This window comes from Cladophialophora psammophila (assembly GCF_000585535.1).
Source record: "Cladophialophora psammophila CBS 110553 chromosome Unknown aczJe-supercont1.8, whole genome shotgun sequence".
NCBI classification, from domain to species: Eukaryota; Fungi; Ascomycota; class Eurotiomycetes; order Chaetothyriales; family Herpotrichiellaceae; genus Cladophialophora; species Cladophialophora psammophila.
In genome coordinates, this window is record NW_006912929.1 from 1,267,451 (window position 1) to 1,292,762 (window position 25,312).

A 25,312-nucleotide genomic window follows, 5' to 3' on the forward strand; every position below is an offset into this window, starting at 1 on the left:
CTATTCCGACGGATATGTACCCAGTACACCAATCACTGGAGCCTGCCAGTTGACCCCTGAGGCCCCGGCCCCCACAGATTTAGGGGACTCTTGGAGGATTTCGATTTCTTCTTCGCTCGAGCTGCCTTGGATTCGCTTCCATCAGAAAACCGGCGGGTCAGATTGCTACTTCATTACCCGGTACCGACGGTGGCAAGACTGCCATCATAATCGGAACTGAGATCCAGGCGATTCTGATGATGGTGCGAGTACAAAGTCCGGCTCGGTGTCTCTGGCGATGCGCTTCCCGTTCAGTGTCACCTTTCGCTGTGTCGTGTAGCGGATATAGCGAGGCTGACCTTCGTCATACGTCTTGTCCCGATCCCATTCTGAGAGTTGAAGGACTTTGTTTGCAGGATGCGATGCTCCTTCTTGTCCATTAGTCACTTGTTGTGGTGGTGTTGCAGTTCTACCCTCGCAGTTCAAAGCTGCGAAATGGTGTCGGCTGGCCTTGAGGCAGTTTAGACGGTGGTGCACCTGGACTGCGCCGTGGAAGGGGTTGTTCCACTGCAAACGGCGATCTAAGGCCTTGGCGTGTAGGGCTCAAGGATGTGGATGGCCGAGGTCAGTCCGGTGGGTCGGTAATCGAGGGTAGACGGCTTGGGCGTAGCGTGACAAACCAAACCGCAATGAAGTGTAAAGCACACTCGCTAGCGGTAACAAACCAAGACCAAGAGACAGAAAGCTCAGAACCACATATGAAGCGGTCAAGCTGGAGCATTGAATAAAGTGCAGAAGACTTTACAAGCAATTCAGAAGCGGTATTGGAGTTCGAGATACCGACAGTCCTCGAATTAATTATTTTGACAATAATGGGGGACGTGTTGAGCCAGTTACGTAATCTGTGATCGCAGAGATCATGAATTGGTCTGTCTGTCTGTGTTCTCTCTGAGAGAACATCTGGTTGTTCATATACACATTGTACTGTAGGGAGAAGGTCTCCCCTGAAGCATTCCATCTATCCCAGACCTGGCCATTGAGGCAATTGTCTCAGAACTAGCCTTTCTGTCAGGCAACTGAACATTACCACCTCTGATGACTGAGACCTTGTTCAGACAACGTTGTTTATGTCAACAGGAGGCATGTAACAAATGGCAAGGCCTGCTGGACGGCAGCTTACCAACCTCAGTGACTAACTTTGCGGGCCATCGAACCGTAGCGGAATCTTAACCTTCTCTACCGATGACAATGGCTTCGATGGTGTTCTTCCTACAGTGAACACAGAAAAGCGCCCGACTTTTCGCGCAAACGGGAAGACGAGATCCGGTCCCTTTAAAAAATGTCTATCCCGGCGCCCGCGCAGAACGTGCGGCCTACAGAAGCGGTCCCACCAACTCCTTTAGTTCACCCGCCACAGACAACGTCCTGTGGGAGCCAGATGACAATCTATCGAAGAGACTTTATGAGGCTTCCGAGCCACATCTACTCTCCTTTAGCGGTCCTTCGAGAAATGGGTCGGTTGTCACAGGCGCCACGATACATCTAGCAGTCTTTACAGAGGATGTGTCTCCTGGCCCAACAGACCGAGCTCACCAGCATTGTATCTCAAATATAAGGAGGCAACCCCAGCAATGATGAACCGGGCCCAGGATGTGCTGCAGAAATTCGGTACAACCTCCTCTCTAGTTCCCTGGTAAAAGGATTCACTCTTGTATTGACCAGTAGCCACATATGTAGAATCTGGGCTGATAAATACTTGGATGAAGCAAATTCTCTGCAGGACTATGATTACATGACCGAGAAACAAGCCGAGGCTAGTCGCAATGGCAAACCTGACCCGTTCGAAATCAGCGCTCGAACCGAATTAGGCCTCTATCTCCTCCAACCACTAATTGATCATCAACTTGCTCAACGCAACCAACGCAACCAACGCAACCTTTACCACCGACCTAGGCGCACTCTCGAAGCAGGAGTCGTCCAGAGCGGCGGGAATATATTATCGGGCACAGCTCGAGGAGCCGCCAACGAGACTGTCAGACTCCGTCTATTCGTCAAGGCACTCGGGACGGGAATTATAGGGGGCCTGACGCTCATACTACCAACATTAATAATGGTTTTGAGTGGTGGCTTGGCTACAACGCTAGCAGTATCGAGTGTAGCTACCCTCCTCTTCGCGGCGGGGCTGGCCTTCTTTACAGATATGCAGCCGGAAAGTATCTTGCGAGCTGTGGCCGCTTACGCAGCGGTCTATGTCGTTTTCATAGGCGTTACCATCTAGGTATCCTCTCGTATTAGGAAATGAGGTACTGTTAGGAGCAGTGTTGGCAACTAACAGCTCTTTGGGAGGACGCCCTCACACCTCTTGCGCTCCACTCCTGAGATTCTCAACGTGTTGCTCAGGGAGTGCTCGCTGATGTTCAGTTAAAGGTTCAGTTAAAGCGGTCTTCGCTCACTCTCTAGGATCAAACCGTATTTGGTAAAGCAGGCTCTCCGTTCGCGAGTAATCTAAGTAGTGGAGCGTCTAACTGTTTCCCCACCGACTGGCTGGTCGCTAATTGCGTTTCGGGGACTTTGACCAACGGGCATTTCAACGAGTCACACGGACAGCCACGGCCCCAAACGGGATGCTAAGGCTGGATAGTTAATCAATGCGTTCTGGGAAGTTGACCACTGTCCTAAAGTGAGTTGACCGGCGAATCGGCGGCTGGCTACCTTTAGCCTTGCCAGACTCAGCATTGCAGACGGAAATAATAGTGTGCGCGCTTTCATTGCTTTCTTTGGTATCCTGGTCTCGAATGTAAGGAATGTCTTGCATCGTGCAAATCGTGCCATGTCTTCTTACGGATACGGTAGGCAGCTCATTGATCGGCAGATTGGAAGCCATGATAATCAGTGTGGAGAAGGGAGGAGGTTGGTGGCATGAATTTCTTGATATTCGCACCTTCAAGTCTCAACAATATGGCTCTTGTGTCGCTAACCAGGTCGAATACAACAGCTTGGCCGCTTTTGTCTTTCATGTGGTGCATCCTTTGCTTCTTGCTGAGTATGGAAGCATTGTTCTCCTTGGATTCGAAGCTGGGGCGCGCGAAAATTCTCGCTAGGGCTTCCTCCGATTCATTGATGACATTTGGTCCATAATTGATCCACAGCCGACGAAGTTTGGACTTTACTTAGCTAGTAGTGCGGCGCTCGAGTTTTCTTCCTAATCAAATTGGCTTCGAGGAGGGGCTCATTCTCGCTTCTCTCGAATTGATGTCGTAACTTGCAGATATCGAAATCCAGCGTCTAAAGCAACAACACCAATTCCTCCCGCGACCATGCGCGGTCCTTAGTTGTAGCGATGGCTTTAGACCAACTAGAGAAAGGTTGAAAGAGGATCTTGGGTCGGTGTTTTTGTAATAGCGGGGTTACGTCCACACTGACCGAGGAGAGAAAATGCAGGATACGCGAGAGAGGTCTCGCCGGGATGCTCGCCGCATTTCGTCTAGTCAAGGGTTGGTTACGTTCTAGCGTCGACTCAGTGTGCACTAACAAGACAAGAGCAGCCTCAAAGATCTCAGCCATTAGCAGGACCTCCTTCTTCTTTTTCGGCCATGCAAGATTGATCGATCTGCATCTATCTCGATCGATCCACAATTAAGTGCCGCAGAAAATTGAGATTTGAACCTCTATTTTGTGAGGGATTTAGTTTGTGTATTCAGCGTGCCTCATTACACCCACATGGGCTTATTTGGGCTCCTTGTAAATTTCACTGATGAATGTAGACTTCGAGAACGGCGGCGTTCGTCAGCTATGTTCTTTCAAGAAGCTTCCATTGTACATCTTCGAAGATGCTGTCGAGAAAAAGAGACTGTCGAATGCGATATTCTCTCCTGAACCGGCTGTCGATACTGTCAACTACTCATTGAATACCCATTTGCAGTTGTCTAGACAAAATTTTTTGAATCGAAATCTGACTATCCATGTTCTACCAATCTATTCACAGCCGAGTCTCGGCGCCTCCCAGATTTCCCTCCTCCGATATATCGCCCGTAACAAACAATAAAAAGTTTCGAAACACCCTCCCCTAAACTTCCTCCATCGACCACTAGTACTTGTTGACATTTTCGGCGCCTTCGTCAAATAACTGGTCGCTTCTAGGCAGCCCTACTCCATTCGATTGTCCACAGAAATTGTGGGCTTGATGAAGGTCCTCCCCTAGCATATTTGCATGTCAGACAGCGACTGAGGAGCCTTTCATGCTCTTGACCTATTGAGGCCCAAACCCCGGGCAAACGAAAGTTGAACCCAGTCCCAGGACGCCAACAAAGATCGGCCTCCGTTGATTTCCCGCTTCGGGACTCTCGCTAACCAGTACAAAAATACTGCGGCAAAAGCATTAAAAATAATGTATACCCACAGAATCCCAAAGTTTCGCCATCTCTCGTCATAAAAGGAGGAAACAGATGCCAGATATACGTTGGTGTTCGCAATGGTACAGAATTCGCAGTTTTCGGTGGCCTGAGGATTGTAGAGAGCGCCGCCCGCCACTTGAATATAGGGGGCCATGTACTGAGCGCAAGTCTCTCCAGGAAAGGGCTGGAGTTTGGCAGTCTCAAGGGGTGAACAGTGGACCTCAGAATTGGCTAGACCAGTTGAGAGAAAAGCACTGATGAGATAAGTGAACGGCGAAATCCTGTACATGAAGATCCAAAATCCCGGGAGCGCGGCAGGCGGAGCCATGACTCTGTAGACATCGAGAGGATTAGCCGATCGACCTTCTTCTCAGGGGACGTTCTCCCACAGTAACTTACCCACAAAATATAAGAGAGAAGGCGAAAGCTACCAGAGAAAGGATGGCCCCTATCTCTGCTGTTGCCACTCCAGCGATGGCCATGAGAGCAAAGGTCGCTGTGAATAGCGTGAAACACAACGTCAAGAGGAACATGAGCCCTCCACGTTCTGCAACGGCGTGGGACGCTTCAGCGTTCTTGTCCATCCCAACGAGGTAGTAAAAGGGGAAGAATATCAGTGGAGCGGCCACAGTGTTCCACGTCAGCTCGACAACAAGGTTGGCGGACATGAAAATGTACCAGGCATACGTCTTGGAGGGCCGTTCTCGAGCTTCGTATAGAGACCGCTGGACGACAAAGTTTGGCATCGTCTGATATACGAGGAAGGCGAAAATGACTATCAGCATGAAGATGGCAAACATTTGGTCCTGAAGTCCTTGCATCGAGTTTTCTGCACTATAGAATGAAGCGCCGATGAAGATGCTCTGTCAACGGATTTAGTTCAGTTTTGTTTTCACACGAATACGGTTAGGTTGGCCTGCTTACCGTTGCGAGACATAACAATAACTTGGAATAGATGTACGTTGGTGTACGCCAGTATTGTTCGAAGACTCTTGTTGTGCAGTAGAAAAACTGTGTGCCGAATGGAGCAGCATACTTCGCTGCCACCAGTGAGCTCCGGGTTTGATTCTTCGTAATAGAAACATGGCTCTCTTCCAACTCCGAGAGGAATTGTCGCACTTGACCGTACTCGGGACTCCTTCGCCAAGTGTCAGGCCAGTCTCGGATTGCTGTTACGCCTGGTGCAGCCCCAATGACTTCCATCATCCACTCTGCAGGGTTCTCATTCTGCCCACATGGCCGAGCACCGTACCGTTCAAAGTAGTCAGTAAGTGATCTCGAATCATTCCCGAGGTCGCCGAAATAGGCAGTTTTACCACCTTTTGAAAGGAGCAGAAGTCGGTCAAATTGCTGGAAAAGCAATGCCGATGGTTGATGAATCGTGCATAAGATTGCTTGGCCGTTGTTTGAGAGTTTCCTGAGCAGCGTCATGATAGACCAGGCTGTTTGGCTATCAAGACCTGAAGTTGGTTCGTCGAGAAAGAGCAGCAAATCTGGTTTGGCAGCAAGTTCTACGGCAATAGTCAAGCGCTTCCTTTGTTCAATGTTCAACCCTGTGTATTTCCATCAGCGTCAAGTTTTGCTCAAAATGGCTTAGAAGTCGAGACACAAACCTTGCCCAGGAATACCAACAATGGCATCTGCGTAGCTCTCCATGTCCAACAGCCTTATCACTTCCTCGACGTAGGCGAACTTGTCCTCTTTGCTAGTAGTGGGGGGCTGACGAAGAACGGCAGAAAACCTTAATGACTCTCGAACCGTCGATGTCTCCAGGTGTAAATCCTGTTGCTGAATGTAGCCGGTCTTCCTTTGAAAAGACTGATCGAGGGGATTGCCATCCACAAACATATGACCATTGACAATGCCCATGGTTACTCGACCCGCAAGAACATCGAGCAAGGTTGTCTTCCCAGCACCAGTTGCACCCTGTCCTCAAAGTTAGGATGTACGGGAAGTCATTGGGTGTTGTGGGATTACCATCAAAGCGGTCAATGTTCCTGGCTTTATCCAGCCGTCGACATCACACAGAATCTTTCTGGGTTTCCCCTTGATTGAGATTTCATATGCTACATCTCTCCAGTGGAAAGTGGAACCGTGCATCTGAATGGTTGTATGTTGATGTTCTGCCGAATCGGCCGCCACCTGCCGGAGCTTGTTGGTTTCATCGGCAAGATGGCCGTTGTTTGATTCCTCGTCTTGTGCAGAATTGAGAGCTGTTATCGGCTTGCGGCCACGTCGAAACACTAATACCTCACCTTTGGATCGGTCAGTGTGGACATAGCTAGCAGCGAGAAAATAGGTAATGGTGAAGAAGATGATGTATGCAATGAGGATTCCAAAGTTTCTACCACAGTTCAGCGCATATCCTTGACAAGACTTCCGGGAGAAATCCACAAACTTACCTCCAGAGATGGGAATGATCGTACCCGAATGCGGCAGCTATGTAATAACCTCCATCCACGTAATCGGCTCCTGGAAGAGCCCCAGCAGCCGAGCAAGCTCGCTCCAATCCTGTTGAATTTTCGTAGCCTGGCCCTGACGGAAGGTATTGAGAGCACGGAAATTGGCGTCCATTAAACTCGTTGATCATAATACTTTCGTATGGATAATAGATTGGATCAATCCAGTGGATCCACCTCAACCAACCTTGCATCTTTGCCGTAGGCAAGATGTATCCAGTGTAGATCACCATGGCCAGAACAAAGAATGCCGTCGGAGTGAGTGCCTGGTAGACAGTCCGTGTGGATTGTCCAATGGTCCGAAATATCATCGACATGGCTAAAGTGCAGGTGAACCCAAAGAGCAAGAAGATGAAGAAGGCCCCGGCTTCTCTGCGTAGATTGGACATGAGATAAAGGGGCACATTGAACGCAAAGGTGGAGATCAGTTTACTCGGCATCGCAGTAATAACGGACGCAATTGCTTCTGAGATCGGGTGGTATAGCGCGTATCTTGCTTGCTTCTCGACTACAGGCCGCTGTTCATATAAGGAAAAAATCTGTCCACATTAGTTCATGTCACCTTGGAGTTTGAGTGCGGAAAGCCCGAACCTCGAGGGCACTATTCAGTGCATTAAAGAGGATAGCAAAGTAAAGGAGGGTTCCTCTACTGCTGATGCTCGCAGCCGAAAAAGGTAGGTCGTAGAACACACTTCCGAGCACTAGTGATATGGCAAAATTCCCAAAAACCGTGATTAGGAAAAACGTCTTGTTCCCCATTAACCTCTGAAATCCGCGGATAGTGCACAGTTCGATTTGCATCGGTACTGAGATCGTGTAAGGAGACATGCTAGGCCTGAGAGATTTGGTCAGTGTCAAGATTCGCTGGACCGAGAGAAACCACGGGGTTGTCGAACACTAAAGCACCTTGCTGAGCCTTCCTTGATTTCTTAAATCTTTCGAGAGAGGAACTAGCCTTTGGATACTCTTGCTCGAAGGCTGCGATGGCCTGGAGCAATTTCTCTCTCGCGCTGCTTTCTTGCCATGTTTGGGCAAATTCCTTCGGCGTGCGAGGAACGAGGTTCTCAAACCCAGGGCGGACGATCCGTTCAGCTGGATTGGTGAGCGAAGTGAGAAAGTCGGCGGTTGTCTGCCGTTCAGGACAATGGAAGCCCAAGTCGACGAAATATCTCTTCGCGTCTTCCGTGCTGCCAAAATATATCTGCCTGCCTTCATAAAGCAAGACAACCTTGTCAAATACCTGGTTGAGATATCTGTTAGATTTCACCTCATCCCTTCCATGTTGACACAGTCCTTCTTGCAATGCACTTACATCGTAGACAGCTTCCGAAGCCTGGTAAATGGCTACTAGGGTCGTCGTCCCTGCCACTTCTGTTGACAATCTGAGAGTCTTGATAAATTGGAGTGCTGTTGCACTGTCCAATCCACGAGTACTATTGTCCCAGCATTGAATTTGACTTTGATTCAGAGCAACTTCAGCGAGACTGACACGTTTTCTCTCTCCTCCGCTAATGCCTCTGACAAAGTCGTCGCCAACCCTCGTATTGATAGTATGAGAAATGCCAAAGACAGCCATCGCGACGCCTCTGATGATCTCTGCGTGTCTCTTGCGACTCACTCCAGGAAGCCGATTTCTTGGAGTCCTTGCTGCAGCAGCAAATAGCAATGTTTGACCCACGGTCAGATGGGGGAAATGGACATCAGTTTCTGCTTGATAGATAATTTCGCCTCGGAACCGCCCATGCATCACGCCCCATGGGATACCTGTGTTTGCCGTGCTCAGCGTGTCACTGTTGTTGGCTTTGGTTCTGTGGAGTCTCACCTTGATAGCTGATCTCAGATCCCGAGTCGAGACATAAGCCACGCGTTTGGCCCGCCACCGTCTTCAGAAAGGTCGAAACGCCACTACTCGAGGTCAAACCGATGAACAAACTGTCAAAATTAAGTAAACATGCTGACCCACCTGCCGGGTTGACCCAGGACCAGCAGCATTTCGCCGCTCTTGACCAAGCCTTCGAAATCTTTCAGGATCTGGACATTTTTCCCTCGTTTACTGATGGTGGATATGATCATCTTTGGGATATCTAGCACCACATTGACCACATCTGACTGGTAGTCTATCGGTGTATATTGTCCGTAGACGTTGACACCACGGTAAGAGAGTCCCGCTGAACGTTGAGGATACCTCTCAGGGTCGTTCGAGACTGCTTCGAAGAACGTCTTTGCCCACAGTTTGATATCAAACTGTGGCGAGCTTGGATCCAGAGAAGGTTGATCAAGATCGAGGAAGGGATTGATACCACGCACAATTTCAGAGGACGCTCGCACAAGCTGTGCGAACTGGTCTGTGTGGTCTCTGCGCAGCGAGCGTGGGGAGGTAGAGTCCGATGTGGCTGCCTTTCCCCTCTTTTCTGGGTCGATATCGGATGTTGATTCATCCTCTCGCATAGGGTCGGGCGGCGAAACAGTATTCAAGGATAGCATCGAATGAGGTATACTCTGAGACAGATCGTCCATGGCGTCGTAAGATTGTGGCGGAAATACCAGCCGACTTCCCAGTCTGCAGCAGAACCAAGTCGAGAGATGCGGGAGCCATGTCCCTGATATACCCGCGAGGCTCGGCTGACATGTAGCATGATCATCCTGCAATCGTCCGAGATGCAAGGGAAATCTTGCAAAATGACACGCCCGTGTCTTCAGGGATTAATCTGTCATGAGCGTGGTGTGTCCTCGGCCGAGGAGACGTTTGATGATCTAAGGACAGGCCAAGGCCCACGTTGTATCATATCCTGAAAGATTCCCGAAAATCCGAAATACCAATCCCAGGGCCGGATTGTTGCCCACAGTGGAGATGCATTCGGCACCGAGGGTTTAAAGGGGGCGTCAGCGGGGTCCTCGGTGTGACAAGCATTGGCAATTAACGTAGCCCAAGAGTTCAAGAAACTTCCACCCGCGAGGAAATTGCACCTTTATTCTCACTGTCGAGAAGTCAGTGTGCAGTGTGTTCAATATGTCAACTGAGAAAGATGGCACAGCAAAGATGCTCAAAGCATGTGGTTCCTGCAAGGATCGTAAAGTACGTTGTTCCGGTAAGCAAATATGGCCGCCGAGGAATCTAATTCTGAGCATGTCAAGCTGATTAGCCCAAGGCCGAGGACCATCTGGCTCATGTGTGAACTGTACCGTATAAAATCTCCATGTCTTGGAGCTTTGGAAACGGGGCTAATACTAGGCGAGAAGCGTCGAGGTGAGACGTGTTATTTTGGTGCGGCCAAACAGTCACGACGTCGCCGGGCAAAAGGCCCGGAATTAAAGAGCTGTGCGTGGGATTCAACTGGACCTGTCCAATTTGAACGGAGCATACTAACCTCTCTGTGATAAGCGACCAACGAGCCACCAGTGCCAAGTGTGCTGGAGCATTTGAACCAACAGAACGCCGTGTGTTCTCCCGTCCAACACCGATTCCTTTCGTGAGAAGAATGCCGGGGTCTACACAGAGGCTGATGCAGGGTAGGACACCGAGCAGTCTGTTATTCGCAATTTCAATCACAGAGGATTCCCCCAGATACCTGAAGTGCTTCCCCAGCTTTATGTCGATCGTCTCCTTGCGCAGTCCTGGCCTGCCGGTTCTTCACAAGGGAAGTTTTTCCCGTTCAAAGTATGTTCAGAAACTTCCAAAGGTGTACTACGCTGCTGATGCTTGTGCACCAGGGAAATGGAATTTTCAGTACGTCGCCGGCTGGCCGTGCAGTTACTATCTAACCGGCGGTGCAGGCGGAAACTACAGCCTCAGCTTTTTCTCTGAATCGAGAATGACGGCCTTGTCAGCACGCCTCCAAAACAACAAGCTGAATGACTTGTTACGAAGAGCGGCTGAGGTGATCAATGGACGAGTTCGCGGCGGTCCGCCATCGCCGAATGGCACCTTCCTCCGAAGATCAAATACTCAGGAGGTCATTCTCGACTGGGAAGTTGCGTCTACCTACGTGAAATGTATGTACCTGTGCTGCCTCCTTGTTCTACAGTTCAAGGTAGGCTTCAGTGTTTTGTTGACTGTGGACAGGCTACTTTGAGAGAATCCACCCATTCTACCCATTCCTCGACCGCGCCACATTTGAACAGACCATTTCCAACCCTAACTTCTCTCAGGAAATGATCACCAACAAGGCATTGTCAGCTTTATATCATGCCGTTCTGGCCCTTGGCTGCCAACACTCCGGGCACGGAAGTTTTGAACCAGGGAAATCGAGGTCTTGGCTGCTATTTTCAGTGGCACTAGCCGCGTTCCCCGACCTCCTGACTCTTCCTGACTCTCTTTTGCTTCTGCAGGCACTTACAGCCATGACCGTCTTCGCACTTTCGTTGTCCTGTCTCCAAATCGAGCACATCATTCTTACCGAAAGTTCCAGAAGAGTGCAGAAGATTCCGCTCAGCAGACAGAAAGACGGAGTTGTTAAGTCTTACGCACGGACATTTTGGGTCTTGTACAGCATTGAAAAAACATCGAGCTTCTACTATGGGAGGGGTTCTGTAAGTTCGATACTCAGCCTTACCGCTGCAGAATTCGGTTCTCACTGTTGCCGCATGCTTACGTATTCAGTTTTTCAACGACACAGATATCGGCCACTGTGTTCCGACGGTGTCGGAGCCATCTTTCGGCGAGTACAATTGGTTTTTGGCTTGGTCGAGACATGCACGTTTGCTTTCTCGGGCTTATAGCTCTCTGTTCTCCATTGGTGTGACAGGGAACTCACGAGAATACTTCTGTGCTGTCATTGATCAGTTAGAAACTGAACTGCAACAATGGCGCATGTCAATCCCGGAATTCATTCGACCCGGGGCACCTTTTTGGGACAATTACCTGCCCGGCCCCTTGACGAGAGTTGCGGCTCTCTGGACTCACTATCTTTATTATGGACTTCTTCTAGCTCTTTCCCGTGCAAGATTGCATCTCGAAAGTCGACCTGAAGAAGCTGCCACCCCCACCCGACAGTTTGACAGCAACATAGCCATCATCAAGGCTTCAAGATCCATCCTTGAGTTGAGCAGGTTCATAGATGTTGAACCGCATACACCGATGTGGTAAGTCCTGGCTCTCGTATAGAGGTGATGCACTCCCGCTTGAACAAAGTCTCTGATAGCAGCTGAGTTACTAGGGTTCTGGTAGGCATACCGATTGCCGCGCTGTTTGTGCTTTTCGATTTCATCGTTCACAATCCCAACCATCCAGAAACAGCAAGCAACCTGGCACTTTTGCACGTCGCGGGTGGTCATTTTAGTCAGATCGACTACGCAAGTGGCGGCGTTCTACCCGGTTCAATGATAACTGAATTTGCCTTTATTGCAGCAGAATACACGAGAGACGTTCAAAATCGTGGCTCCAAAAGCGAATCCTCTCTCAAGCAGCCAAACACGCTATCTTCGGCTCTCAGCTGGCCAGTTCTACCCTTGAATTCAGGCCCAATCCCCGCCAGTTATAACAATGCCCACCTGGTTGGTCCAATGGTCTCTTCCTCTCAAGTACAGGATAACCTAGACCAAGTGAGTGTCTCGCCCCTTTCACTGGTAAGCTGCCCTCTCACGGTGGATCTCGTTAATTAATGTCTACATTACAGGCGTTTCAACAGCTCCCGATCCTACAAGATTCTGCAAATACCTCGTCAGGAGCCATGGAACACTTGACATACCCAATCAATAGCGATTCGAACTACGGGCAGGATGATATCCCAATGGGCACGGACATTATGGACCTCTTCGGCCTTGCGGTCTCTGGAGTCGACGCGAACCTTGGACTATGGGGTGGCTTAGGAGCGGATGAATGCGACGAATAGTGTACCAGGATGCTGTCATTCTGGCGGAGAATATTGAAAGGCTCCGGATGTACATATGGCGTCGCCATTTACCCTGTTGTCTTCTTCAAACGCTCTTGCAGGTTTCCCCCGGCTCGGAAAGACTGTTGCACTATTTGTACGAGGTAAGGGCTCAGCGGTGTGACCACGTTTACATGACCCCCCGAATGACCCACGCCGCGTACCGCAAAATAGTGTTCCCTTGGACAACGCACCATGCGTTGGCTTTGGAGTTAAAAGTGTGTGCTGTGTGCTCCCTATAGCACGCCCTTTGCTCCTCTTTGCTCAGGTTTTTCGCTTCGAGACAAAACCAAAACCCCGGGATTTCAGCTCGAACGCTGTTAGACTTGGAGCGGTCACTGGCTTTTTCCGTCTGAAGTTCCGTTGCTAAGATGAGGAGTGCTAGGACTTCGTTGCTTATAACATCCTGTTCGATGAGCTCTCGAACTACTTTGCTCACCGGTCTAACGAGCAGATCATAAGGGAGGGCGCGTAATACGAATATCATGAAAGTATCGAGTATCGACCTGAGAGTTAGGTTCGATTCGATCAAGTGCTAATATGCATCTAAGGTGCGGTGTTGAAATAAAAATACTGGATCCTTGAGTAGTTGCTTCCAGATGGACAGGTATGTGTTATTTTTGAGGAAACACCCACAACAAGAATTGTTCACTCATCCCCTCAATAACCATGCCAAACTCTTCAGCACGGAAACAATCCACTGAAAGATTTCATTTTCTGTACTCGGTCTTGTTCTGCGACAACAGTGGATGTACCGACTTTTCTGTAGATGCTCCCATATTCGAGTATTGGCCGCGAGTTTGATTTGGATTCTTGCAATTTTCATTGCTAAACAGAGGGTCTTTCGAGGGAGGGGACGAGCAACAGGTAGGGGGAGGCGATTTGGGGTGCAGGCGGTAGAAGATGAGGTCGACTGAACTGTAAGCAAGAAGTATGGGTAGCAGGAAGGAAATTTCTGGCGAGAAGCCTAAAAAGGCTGCCAGAATTTGTGCCTGGTTGCGCTACCGATGGCAGCACCTGGAGGCATCCTTGCCCATTCCCACTTCCATCCTCTCAGCTGAAAAGCCTCTGGTGCTCGATCTAGTAATGTGAAGGGGCCCGGCACCGGTGGAGTTAGCATCATGGGTCTTGGGGTCGATGTGTTTGCGATGAGGAGATGCACGCACACAGACCGAGAGCGAATGAGCTGAGAGAAGTGTCTGAGCGCCTTGGTAGGGACTTGCTACATTTTGTCTGGGCAAATATTGATTTCGTTTCCGTGTCGATTCGGTATGCGTGTTTTCTGATCGAAATCGAACCAAATACAGAAGAAACGTGAAGTTCGAACCTCCTGTTTTGTGAGAAAGTTGGTTGTATGCCTTGTGCTTGCTGGATTACCCGATAGGAACCCCAGTCCCTCTCTTTCAGCCCAAAACTCTCCTAACTTGGAGTTCCATATTGTCCAAATGAGTGAATTGCGGCCTCTGTCTATTGCAAAACAATGCCAGACAAACGCTTATATAGAGCTTCTGTATATACCCCTGAACGGTACGAAAAGACGAAAGAAAGGAAAGAGACCGGGTTTGGGCCGTCTCCTGTCTCAAACTGAAACTGTGGTGCTAAAATGAGGCGTGTTGAAGCCTACCGGAACACTCAAAGCTACTTCGCTTTCAGGAGGAGACAGCGAGGTCTCGCCGTGCCCATCATCAGGCCGTGCAAGGATGAATAGTGGGATTGGCATGATTGGTGTCCTGGCCAACACGGGTTAAGAGCCAGCCATCAACTCGACCTGGAAGATCCACTCGTCGGGTTCATTCCGTATGCATTTATTCTGATCGATCCCGCATGAAACACTGGACTGTAGAAACTTGAGGTTTGGACCTCTGATTTGTGAGGGAGCTGATTTTCTCGTATTTGTTCGTATCTTGGCGCTGCGTTGCAAGGGAGCCTAATCGAGCGCCTCCAGTGACCGGCTATACCAGGTACCTGCCTCGCAGCCCGACAGCCTTGGGTGACGTCACAGCTGCCTGCACCCCCGCAGTGGTCCAGAACAGTTGGCAGCAAGCTTGATTGCGTCATGTTCCAACTATCGCGTTTGCTTCACGCTGCGAAGCAGTGAGCTCCTCCTTTCTACACAGCATGGTACTGATTGGCGATTTTCAATTGAGTGTCTAACCGTCATATAACGCAGTTGCAATCATTATGTCAGGAATCGTCGAAAAGCTGACTGCCGAAGGGAGCGGTGAATCAGCAGGTAAGAGCATATGATGCATGTTGTTTTCTGACCTAGTCCTAAGCCAGACAGAGTTCTTAAACGACATCGTGAAGGAGTTATGGCCCAACATCAATGCGGCCGGCAGCAAAATGGTCAAGGAGATCGTGGAGCCCATGTTCAAGACTATGCTTCCTGGCCCACTGGCCACGCTGCACTTCACCAAGATCGATCTCGGGCCTGTACCTCTGCGGCTATCAAACGCAAAGACAACAAAGAGTGAATTAGATGGCATCAAACTCGACCTGAACGTTGACTGGGTGGGCAAAGCCGACATCGAACTGGATGCAGACATGATACCCGCCCTGGTGAGTGGCTGTCTTCTGCCAACCAAGTGAATGCCATTGATTCGTGATTGTAGGGCGTCGAAAGCGTGCAGCTTCATGGCCGGCTTTCCATATTGCTATGCCCTCTAACAAACGTCATCCCGCTGGTATGCAAATATTCTGCCACCGGCGTCCTCCCCATTGACACTCGATGCAGATCGGAGCCGCCCAGATATCATTCATCAACCCACCAGTCCTGAAGCTTGATTTCACTGGCGCTGCTAACGTGGCTGATTTCTCGGTCATTGACGACACCGTCCGCAAGGTGATTCTTGGCATTATCAACTCCATGTTCACCCTTCCCAACCGATTCCTGCTCAAGCTTGACGCCAACGCCGACTACTTCAAAACCTACCATTACCCGCTTGGCATGGTGCGAGTGACGGTGGAGAAGGCATGGGGCTTTGGAGAGGAGGCTAAGTCATCCACGAGAAAGTTGTTCAACAAGTTAACTCGCGCCGCTCCAGACTGCTATGCCAAGGTCGACGTCGGTGGAGAGGAATCGTGGAAGACAACCACGAAGAACAACACGAACAGGCCGACGTGGAACGAGACGCATGACTTTGTGGTGAGTGATTTCGATCAGTGCATTAAAGTGGACGTCGAAGATGAAGATGTCAACGGAGATGATGAAGTCGGCCTTGCGGTGACAACGGTTCGAGAGATTTTGGTGGCTGGAGGTAGCCAAGAACTGCCATTGGTTCACAAAGGCGAGGAAACGGAAGGCAGAGTATCGATCTCATGCCAATTCTTCAAGTACGTGGCCGATGCCGGCAGCCTCACTGCTTCCGACCACAAAGGCGATGGTCGCCTCTCCGGCATCGCTACCATCCTAGTCGCAAGTGCATTCGACATCAAGGGCCAGCGCGAAGACCTGAAGCCAAGCGTAGTAGTGACTTGGGGCAAGACTCAACGATTCCAGACCGCCATCAAGACTGATGCTCCCGGTACCGACATCAGCAATCCTGCATTCGACCAGGCGTTCCGGCTGCCCATTACAACAGATTTGGTGGGGAGCAGTCCGGACAAGTTCCGTATTGCGCTTCTGGACGGCGAGAAAGAGATCGGAGGCGTTGATATACCTTTTGCGAGTGTGGCGGATGCACCGGATAAGATCCTTCAGCAGAAATTTGACGTTGGGAATGGAACCACTGTCAGAGCCAGCATTTGCCTGAGAGGCATTGTTCCTGGAGAAATGCCCCAGGTAGCGCTTCCCGACAGACGTAAGTAGTGATACGTCGACTAATGTGACGGCATGTGTACTTTAGACCCACCTTAAATATTCCTTAAAATCATGCTCTCTAGAAATTAATATAAAAAGGTAAGGGTAGAACGTGCTATATAAAGCATGGTAGGGCATCTCTGATTGCGAAGTCAAAAGCAGCGACCTGCCAAGACGTGGCGACTATGCCCGAAAGGGGTTGCTCTAAATGTGGCCAAAAGTATGTCCTCGTGAACCCATTGTTTTTGGCGGCAGATGCGCACCTCTTTCGCAGGACATTGTCGGTAGGAAGGACATTCCTAGATGCAGATTGCATCAAACCACAGCAGACGAGGTTTTCTCCGATGTCTGAGCTACAGAAAGGCAGCTCGGCAATTGACTGTGATAGAAGGTGTCTGTCAATGGCAAATAATATGGTTTAGTGAGCCACTGGAGCCCCAAAACATAGGACAGCGCCTCATGAGTTGGGTGTCCATCGACAAGAGCGTCGGTTACCAACTCACGTCGGAGCAGTTCGTCGTTCGCGGGATGGAGTCGGAGAAGCCGGAAACTCTTTCCTCAGATATCGGCGAGTATATACATTCGCCAGCAATTTTTTGATACGGCTATGACACTACAGTACCAAAGCTGAGCACATGATAATCAAACAAGAAGATTTGGTGAGCTGGAGTTTCCACTGAATTCTGAAGCCGGAGAGGGTTGCGCTATATACTTGTAGGTGCAGCAGGCTTGGTCGCAATCGCTTTACGACTGAAAGGCGATCAGCGGGTGATGCGAAGTCAGGTGGTGTCGAGCATCCGGCGTGCATTTGGGCCGTTTCAGCGACCTGCCAGCCTCGATCCGCGATTTCGATGCGCGCTGCGTTGATCAGTCACACACTGCCAAATGCAATCATCAGGTGCAGCTTATGGGCAAAATTTATCGATCCGCAACACGTGTGCTTTGCTGGTTGGGGAATGGGACACCATGCACCAACACGTTGTTCGATGTCCTAGAATCAGATACAGTATGACACCGAAATCGAATCCCGACTAATTCAACGCAGCAGTGGTTAGTATGGCAGACATAGAGAGGCGAAGCTACTGGAGCAGGACATGGGTTCTGCAGGAACTCATTCTCGCCAGAGAAGTTCAAGTGCTTTGTGGCGGCAAGTCGGCTTCATAGACAAAGTTCAAGTATGCACTTCACACTGCATTGTTATCCCTCAGTCAGGGTAGCAGGATCACAGATGCTACGGCCCGGAGACAGGCTGCCCATGAAGCTCCTTATCGACAGACCAGCTACAACAATTGTGCCAACAGAGACAAGAAGCCACCTCTCTAAGCTCGGCGCACTTTGTTGTTCGCCTATGGAGAATCACAGTGCACGGAGCCTCGCGACAAAACGTACGCCCTTTTAGGCATTGCTGCAGATCATCAGGGAGCTCATACTCTGAAAGTCGATTACTCCAAGTCTAAATGGGACCTACTCTTGGATGTCGTACTGTTCTGTAAGGGTGAAGATCCGGCCTTATTGGGCTTCAAGACAGCGAGTCTCCTCGGCATTCGGAGTGCGATATTTCACTTGGGTGACAGCAACTTGCGTCACCTACATGGCTTCGGGGGGAGGACATATGGCCTAATTTTCAGCCAGACCTACTTGGACGGGGGTTATCATTGAGGGCAGGACGGGCAGGACGGGCAGCAAGCGTGGTGTCTGCACGGTGTGTCGAGGTCGAAGGTCAACTACCTCGACTCTGTTATTGCTCTTGCACGTAACATTGTCACAACACCCGATCGACTGATTTCCAGTTTCAATATCTCTCCCAGCAACTTGACTTACCAGACAACAGAACGTCATCTGGTCTCCATCCTCGGTCGACTTGGCACCCCTTGGTTGTTGCTCGGTCCTGGCCAGCTGATGATGGGGGGGTATCATCTCTAGTAGTTGCACTTTGCGATTTGTGGAGGGTTTCACATCCACACATTACTAGAACGGGGCTGATATATCGCTTGAGTCATTGTACCATTCAAAGGATTGCCCGGAAGCCATCATCTGCTGTGTAACCAAGCACTTCTCCAGAGTACTGATCCACGCTAGGTATGAAGGCTCGGTCAACACTGGGAGTCTAGAAGATCTAAGAACGGGAATTGAAGCTAGACAGAACTCCAGACGCCTGTTTCGCTTTGGGAATTTGATCTGTTCTGATCAATGCCGCGATGATTACACTAGTTCAGAACGGCGCCGTTCGCTCATAGTCAGTTGGTCATGTTGCGCTCCAACGGGCAAGGGACGTTCAGACGGGTTCACCGACCTTCGCGCTTTGCCCCTCCCTCACTATACCTCAGCAGTCTCTTTATCGAAGTTAACAATGAAACTTAGGGGGGGTGCAGCCTTCTATAGGTCAAGCAGAAAACGAAGCCGATGCAAAGAAAAAAGCGAAACGGAAGCGAGCGGAAAAGACGTGAACCTTGCCTAGAATAGTCGATTTGGGGGGGCCGGGGGGCGGGGTTACGGTGCCTGAAAGTGGGAAGCTGGGGACACTCGTCCCCCAGCGAGAATTGTGTCTCAGTCCATCATCTCTCCTGGGACACGCATACAAAATGTCCATCCATCGAATTTTAGCCCTACACATCGTGCAGCAACATCTAGTAGGTAGGTGTTATGTCCGATGTCCTTGCTCTACCCAGTCCTCCATTCCCCTCCTCTAACACTCCGTACAACTCGATGAATAGCGTCCCTGATTACATTTATGCGTGAGAAGTCCGCTACGCACATGTACATATATGCACATGCATGCATACGCATAGCCTATGTATGCACAAGATTCCCCGAGTTGGGGTCGAAAGGGGGGGGTTAAAGCCCACCAACCAATTCAGATATATACAATACTCAGGAATATACATACCTCCTTACGTAGGATCTCACGCGCCCACCCAACCTACCCGCCCATCCATTTGGCCTTGCTTCCCTCCTGGAGTACTACGATGTACTCTCCCTGCGCTATGCTGTAAGGCTGATTTAATGAGCGCCTGAAACAAAGGCGCAAAAAATTCCTACCTCTCTCCTAAAAGACGCAGGAGTCACTATCACAAGTCGACCTCGTAAACGCCTATGAGCAATGGCCCTCGCTTAAACATATTCACTCTCATATTATCTGTCAGCTAGGTTAGACCATCGGTCTCAAAATGTATAACCCTTTGTTGGATGTCGGTGCTTAGTGCTGTTGAATCCTGCAATGACATCTGATGGTGCTAGAACAGCGACGCTCGACAATACACTGGTCCTATTTGCCATAACTCGGTCCCCCAAGAGACAAACTCCGACGCTCAATGCTTGCGATATACTCCGATACTCAATCCTGTGCTTGTTGAACTCGAACCATCATCCAACAAAGTCTGGTAGCGATGCTTCTTCTCAATTCCCGTGCGTCGACATGATCTGCCTCGCAATCTTACTGCGTGCGCGAATCTTCTCACCGTTGAAAAGTAGCACCCAGGGCACCAGCGTCAACAAGGCGGCGATTCCTCCCAACAAACTGGCAGCCGGCGGGTAATCCAGATTGTTGAACATTTGGTTGGTGAAGAGCGGGAAGACGGCGGCAAAAATGTTCCGCATGAAACTTTGGGCCGCCAATGCCGACGAAGCGTAACGATGGTAGACGTCAGCCAGATAGTTGAAGACGGCCAGGTAGATGACGAAGATACCCATTTGTGCACATCCAATGGCAAGCACCGGTGATATCCAGGGAATGGAGGAATATGTCGTCCATCCGAACCAGAACAGGCCGATCGGCAGAAGCGCCCCTTCCAGACAAGGGAAATACAATCTTCCTTCTGGACTGCTGTTGAGTTTGGGCCATCTCTTCTTGGCCAACTTTTCCTGGTATATCGACAACAAGGTCGCCAGAATGGAGCCAATAGAAATGGCCGCGAAGACCCCTCCACTCTGCTCGACGTTGAAGTTGTGGCGGGTTTGGAACACCAAAGGGATAACGGAGAATGTCATGTACAGCAGAGCCCATGCAAAGGAAACCCACAGCGAGAAGAAAAAGACGACAGGTTCGGTGGTGAGAAGCTTGAAAGGAATTGTTAGTGACAGGTACAACATGCGGCCAAGCGACGATCGACTCTCATCTGCTGCAACTTTGTAGCGAATACGGGCTGGTGTGCTCGACTTCTCGCCACAAGAGTTGGCCGACCCATTCTCGATCTTATCGAGGTACGCATTCAAGACGTTGGCTCTGCGGCTGAGGAGCACCGAACCGCGAGTTTCTTTGAAGAAGAGATACACCACGGCCAACATGAGTCCCAGGGCTATGATCTGATGATAGTAGACCCAGCGGAAATTGGCGCGACCGACGATGAAGCCGGAGACAAGTGGTCCCAGACCAGTGCCTGCCAGTGCGGAGCCACTGTAGATGGCCATTGGCGTGTTCCGATGTTCAGCATGATACAAGTCTGACATGACTCCTCCAACCATGGTCGCAAAGGTGCTGGCCCCAGCCCCGACGAAGAATCGAGCTGCAAGCATTCCGCCAAAGGACGGAGTGGTTGCACAGGCGATGAGACCCGCCAGAAACATGACTGCGGAACCAATGAAGACGGGTCGCCGACCGTTGATTTCGGAGAATGGCGCAAGGAACATGGGGGAGACGGCGAAGCCTGTGGCCCATGTCGTGACACCGGTGTTGAAGGCGACTTCAGACAGATTCCATTTCTCTCGTTGAGGATCCGCTGCGATGGAATAGGAACCAGCACTGTACGCGGCAAGAAAGGTACAGCCACACGACAATATCAAGATGATGGTCTTGTGCGTGGTGGACCAGGTGAGTGGTGATTCATATTGTTTGAGATTCGGCGGAGGTATCGAAGATGCGCCAGACGAGAAGTCGTCGAATGGGATGTCAGTGTCAAATGCCAGGTAGACATATGTGGTTCCATCTTCAGTCAGTGAATCGGGAGGATTCGCGCTCGAGTGACGAGGAGGAGGCTCCAAGATCGGAACGGGTTCTTCGGAGGATGCTAGGCTGTCGGTGTCTGGGGTGGTGTCGACCTTATCAATGGCTCCCGCTGGCGGCGAGGGCCTCGATTCTTGGACGATGATTTCCCCCATATTGGGCTTGTTTGCACCAAGAGCAACTTCAAGGATTCACCCACATTGTTTTTGGCTCGCTCCCTGTTACTTATGACTTGGAGTCTTGGAGACGAGATGGGTACGCTGGGGGGGAAAGAGGAGAATGACAAACCGGGCCAGGTCAGGAGCGTACCTAGAAGGGTGCCAAAAAAAAAAAAAGAGCCGACAGCGACTTGCTCGGTGTTTCCTTTTCTCCAACAGGATATCGCCTCTTGCCCATGGTGCTGGGTGTCCACCGACCAGAGCCATCGTCACCGACCGGATGATGGCAGCGGCAACTGCCCACCGCGGGAACGTGATGTGCTACCGAGACAGATGATGGAAGCATATCGAACGAGCATCCTGCCCTGAGAGGGTCAAAGCAAAAAAAAAGTTTTCTACCTACCTCAGTCTGCTGGAGCCGATTGAGCCACTTAGCGAGCGTGGTGGGAAGCGGAGTGTTGGCCGAACGCACACATGGGTCGAGTCGAGGGCGTGAATCTGCATGATTGGGGGGACTCGGTTCTGCATCCCGGTTGCATCAGTTCCCGGTCAGATGGGGATTTCCCCCTGGATCGTCGCGCTGATGCCTCCATGGATTCGGTAACGCGGGATGAAAAGGGCGTGGGATGAGCTGTTCCCGAGATATGGCCGCAGTCGAGGATTCCAACATAGCCGTGCTATCATGGCACCAAATGGCTCTCGCCCCTCTCCACATCCGGAGGGGAAAGGGGTATCATAGCTGCCTTGGGAACACAAAAGAGATGCTGGTGGTACCGCGGAAAGGGATCATCAATGCCTAAGCGGCGGGTTCAGTTCGAGGGGAAGATAGGCCTTGTGGTGAAGGTGAGCCAGGCCGAGGTGGCATGAGTAGCCCTATCAATTTTAACGCACGCACCAACGCGCCCTTCGCCGACGCTATTTCGTTTAGCTCCCTCCCAACACTGTCTAGTCATTACCGCACATGAACTCAGAGCCCAGAGCTGGTCGCTCCAACCTCCAAGGCTGGAATTGTACCTCGGTGTTATCAAAAGAACAGTCAGCATATCGCCTCGGGGTCATAAAAAGGCCATCAGCCCAGCCTCAATTATTATAAACCACGTCGCAATGATCATCATTCATGTACAGATGCCCTCCCGTTTTGCTTCATCAATCCTATCATTATATGAAGGGAAGGCTCACATGAGCCCCGCTTTTTGTGTGTCTCCTGGCCCTCGAGGGCCTACCCAATGACTGATCCTTATCCCATTCCTGGAATCCAACCATAGTAATATCCAGTGATAATGCACCACCACTCTAGACAATCCGAGAATAATTTACATAGCATGGTAGCCCAATGCCGCCGCAGCCGCAGCAACCGCCCACCTTGGTAAGAGCTTGGAGCCTCCGCTCTGAAGGTTCACCGTTTGGAGAACCGGCATAGGGTTGTAGTTGGCAGGTTTTGTCGAATTGAGCGTACCATCCCAGCAGAAGCGGTTGAAGCAGCTCGTGCAAGCCTGAGGCACCTCGGTGTTGGTGCGTTCCAAACTGCGGCTCAAGATCGCGCAAGCCACACAGGTCGGCCAAGTCGTGTCGCGGGTGCCATTGGCCATGGTTGCAACATTCAATCCGTTGAGGATGATGGCGTCCCGCTGAGTGTTGTTGGTCTCTAGCTGGAAAGTCGAGACATTACTGAATGTCGTGTATGGCGAGTTCGGGATGTAGACGACCAAGGGAGGAATGGTGGTGCCACCGGTGAAATTCGACGTGTCACAGCCAAAGAAAGTGGGACGCGTGTTGAGACCCAAATTGACGATTGTGTTCACGTCGGGAATACTGGGGAAGTCGGTGCCATTCGCTATGGCGCTCAGCGACCGTTCGTACGTGGCCACAATCGAAGTCCCATTCGGCCAGTGGAAGGCGGTGTCGGCCGAGGAGTCGACCGCAAAGATGACATCCACGTGACGATTGGGTTGGATAAGTGGGTGAAGAGGAATGTTTTCCAAGTCTTCACCACCATCAACAAGAGTTAGCCGCGTCGAATTGGCGGAAGGGTTGGTCTGCGGGTTATACCGATAGAAGGGGTTGGGTGTATAATCGGCAATATCGTTGTTGTCATCACCCAAACCTGTCAGTAAATCCGCGACGAGATTCCGCAGGGCGTCGGGAATCCCGGTGTCATTGAGTTGTAGGATCAATTGGTTGAACAATGTAGACGATGTTCCCATGAGAAAACCAGCATTGTCGAAGCCTACCACACATTTCTCATTGGCCGGTACCCGACCTGCTGTCCAGTTGGTGCCCAAATGATTCATGGGGACGAAGCCAAAAGAGGTGGGATCCCAGGAACCCATCTCATAGGGGTTAAATTCATAAATGGTCGTGTTGGATGAGATCAGTTTTTCTCCCGGCGCTCGTGAATCGGCAATGATGATAGGGTAGGGAGCATCAGCATTCAAAAAGGGCGCCGAGATGCCGATGGAGGACCAGGTGTAAGCCGGGCCACCTTCGCTGGCATTGATTAGTTGGTAGGAAAGCGCACGACCCCAAAGATCCGTAAGAGAAGTGTTAAATCCGGCGTTTGCTTTTCCATCAACATCACTCACTAGGTTGGCGTAATACTCGGCCGTGTTGAAGATTTGGATTCCGCTTTTCTCGGGACCTTCAATGACACTGTTGCCGAATTCCCAGACCGAACCACTCGTTTCTGCCTGTAGGGCCCCGACGGTCGTAAAGTTATTGATGTATAGCGACCCAACCAACCATGACCCTCCACTCAAGCCAGACAGGTACGTCGCAGACTGGAGCAGACCCCCAAGTTTGCCCTTAGCAGTGCTGTTGGCGGTGCGGGAGTCGAATGCCTTCAGTGCTCCAGCCCCATTCATGAGTGCTCGCCAGCCGCCTCCCGACACGGCAATGCCAATGTTGGGTAGAGCAGAGGCGTTGCTGGCCACACGATCAATGTATTGCGTCGCATTAAAGTTTTGGATGTTCAATCGACTCAACAGATTGCGCATTGGGGCAATGGTGCTATTTCTCCGCTTCTGCAGCCACCGCGTCTCATTCGGCGAGAGCGAAGCGGCGCTTCGAACCACAGGAGCATTCTGAGGACAATTCTGGTAGGTGGGAGTGTATCCTTTGGGAGAGTTCGGCAGGGACCGTCGCAGGTTCTCGACCGTCACTGAGGTGTCAACATAGGCATTTTCCAGAGGGATGGCGTGTGCTGCGTCAAACGTTAGTGGCCGGGAGCAGAACTCGAACGTCTCTCATACTCACCGTTCACACCGGCCGCCACAGTGCTGGCAATGACCGCCAGTAGAGCAAACTTCATGATGATAAGTGGGCCCAGTCCGAGGCGCACACGACACACAAAAGACAGTGGGATACAAAGGAAAATGAGGATAGGAAGACGCGACCGATTTCACCTTGATACAGGGCGAGTCACCAGGATGGATGGCGACGCTCTTGGGGAAATGTCATACCATATCACCACATAGGCTTAATAGGAGCATATTAGTAGTATTAGTGGTGAGTGAATGAAGGGAGCAATGATGGCGAGCTGAAGGTATTTCCACATTTTTGCCAGGCGGGAACCTTGATGTGTCTTTCGTGTTTGGCAGGAATCAGACCATGATGTCAAGCCTCCAGAACAAATCACGCAGCTTCACTGCCACAAGTGTTGGAGGATTGTGGGATTGATGACCAGTCGCCTCCCTCGGCCAAGGACAAGGCCGAGTG

At 50.7% G+C, this 25,312-nt stretch overlaps 5 protein-coding genes across 5 annotated transcripts; 2 read left to right on the forward strand and 3 right to left on the reverse strand.

Annotated features, from left to right (window-relative positions):
* Positions 1 to 4,215: 4,215 nt before the first annotated feature.
* A1O5_06099 (ATPase) lies at positions 4,216 to 9,349 on the reverse strand (the record flags this gene model as incomplete). The annotated part of the gene is made up of 11 exons (XM_007746695.1): positions 4,216 to 4,705; positions 4,773 to 5,236; positions 5,298 to 5,926; positions 5,987 to 6,299; positions 6,351 to 6,717; positions 6,776 to 7,371; positions 7,424 to 7,667; positions 7,729 to 8,072; positions 8,145 to 8,596; positions 8,655 to 8,737; positions 8,796 to 9,349. The coding sequence occupies 11 exons, from the start codon at positions 9,347 to 9,349 to the stop codon at positions 4,216 to 4,218; spliced, it is 4,536 nt and encodes a 1,511-aa protein (XP_007744885.1).
* A 1,295-nt stretch (positions 9,350 to 10,644) lies between these two features.
* On the forward strand, positions 10,645 to 12,663 carry A1O5_06100 (uncharacterized protein; the record flags this gene model as incomplete). Its single annotated transcript, XM_007746696.1, has 5 exons — positions 10,645 to 10,825; positions 10,896 to 11,362; positions 11,433 to 11,914; positions 11,989 to 12,397; positions 12,448 to 12,663. 5 exons carry the CDS (start codon positions 10,645 to 10,647, stop codon positions 12,661 to 12,663), a joined length of 1,755 nt encoding a protein of 584 aa, XP_007744886.1.
* Positions 12,664 to 14,883: 2,220 nt separating this feature from the next.
* On the forward strand, positions 14,884 to 16,510 carry A1O5_06101 (uncharacterized protein; the record flags this gene model as incomplete). Its single annotated transcript, XM_007746697.1, has 4 exons — positions 14,884 to 14,935; positions 14,987 to 15,261; positions 15,315 to 15,386; positions 15,437 to 16,510. 4 exons carry the CDS (start codon positions 14,884 to 14,886, stop codon positions 16,508 to 16,510), a joined length of 1,473 nt encoding a protein of 490 aa, XP_007744887.1.
* A 3,387-nt stretch (positions 16,511 to 19,897) lies between these two features.
* On the reverse strand, positions 19,898 to 21,595 carry A1O5_06102 (uncharacterized protein; the record flags this gene model as incomplete). The annotated part of the gene is made up of 1 exon (XM_007746698.1): positions 19,898 to 21,595. One exon carries the CDS (start codon positions 21,593 to 21,595, stop codon positions 19,898 to 19,900), a length of 1,698 nt encoding a protein of 565 aa, XP_007744888.1.
* A 1,316-nt stretch (positions 21,596 to 22,911) lies between these two features.
* A1O5_06103 (lysophospholipase) lies at positions 22,912 to 24,905 on the reverse strand (the record flags this gene model as incomplete). The annotated part of the gene is made up of 2 exons (XM_007746699.1): positions 22,912 to 24,797; positions 24,851 to 24,905. 2 exons carry the CDS (start codon positions 24,903 to 24,905, stop codon positions 22,912 to 22,914), a joined length of 1,941 nt encoding a protein of 646 aa, XP_007744889.1.
* Between the last annotated feature and the right edge of the window lie 407 nt (positions 24,906 to 25,312).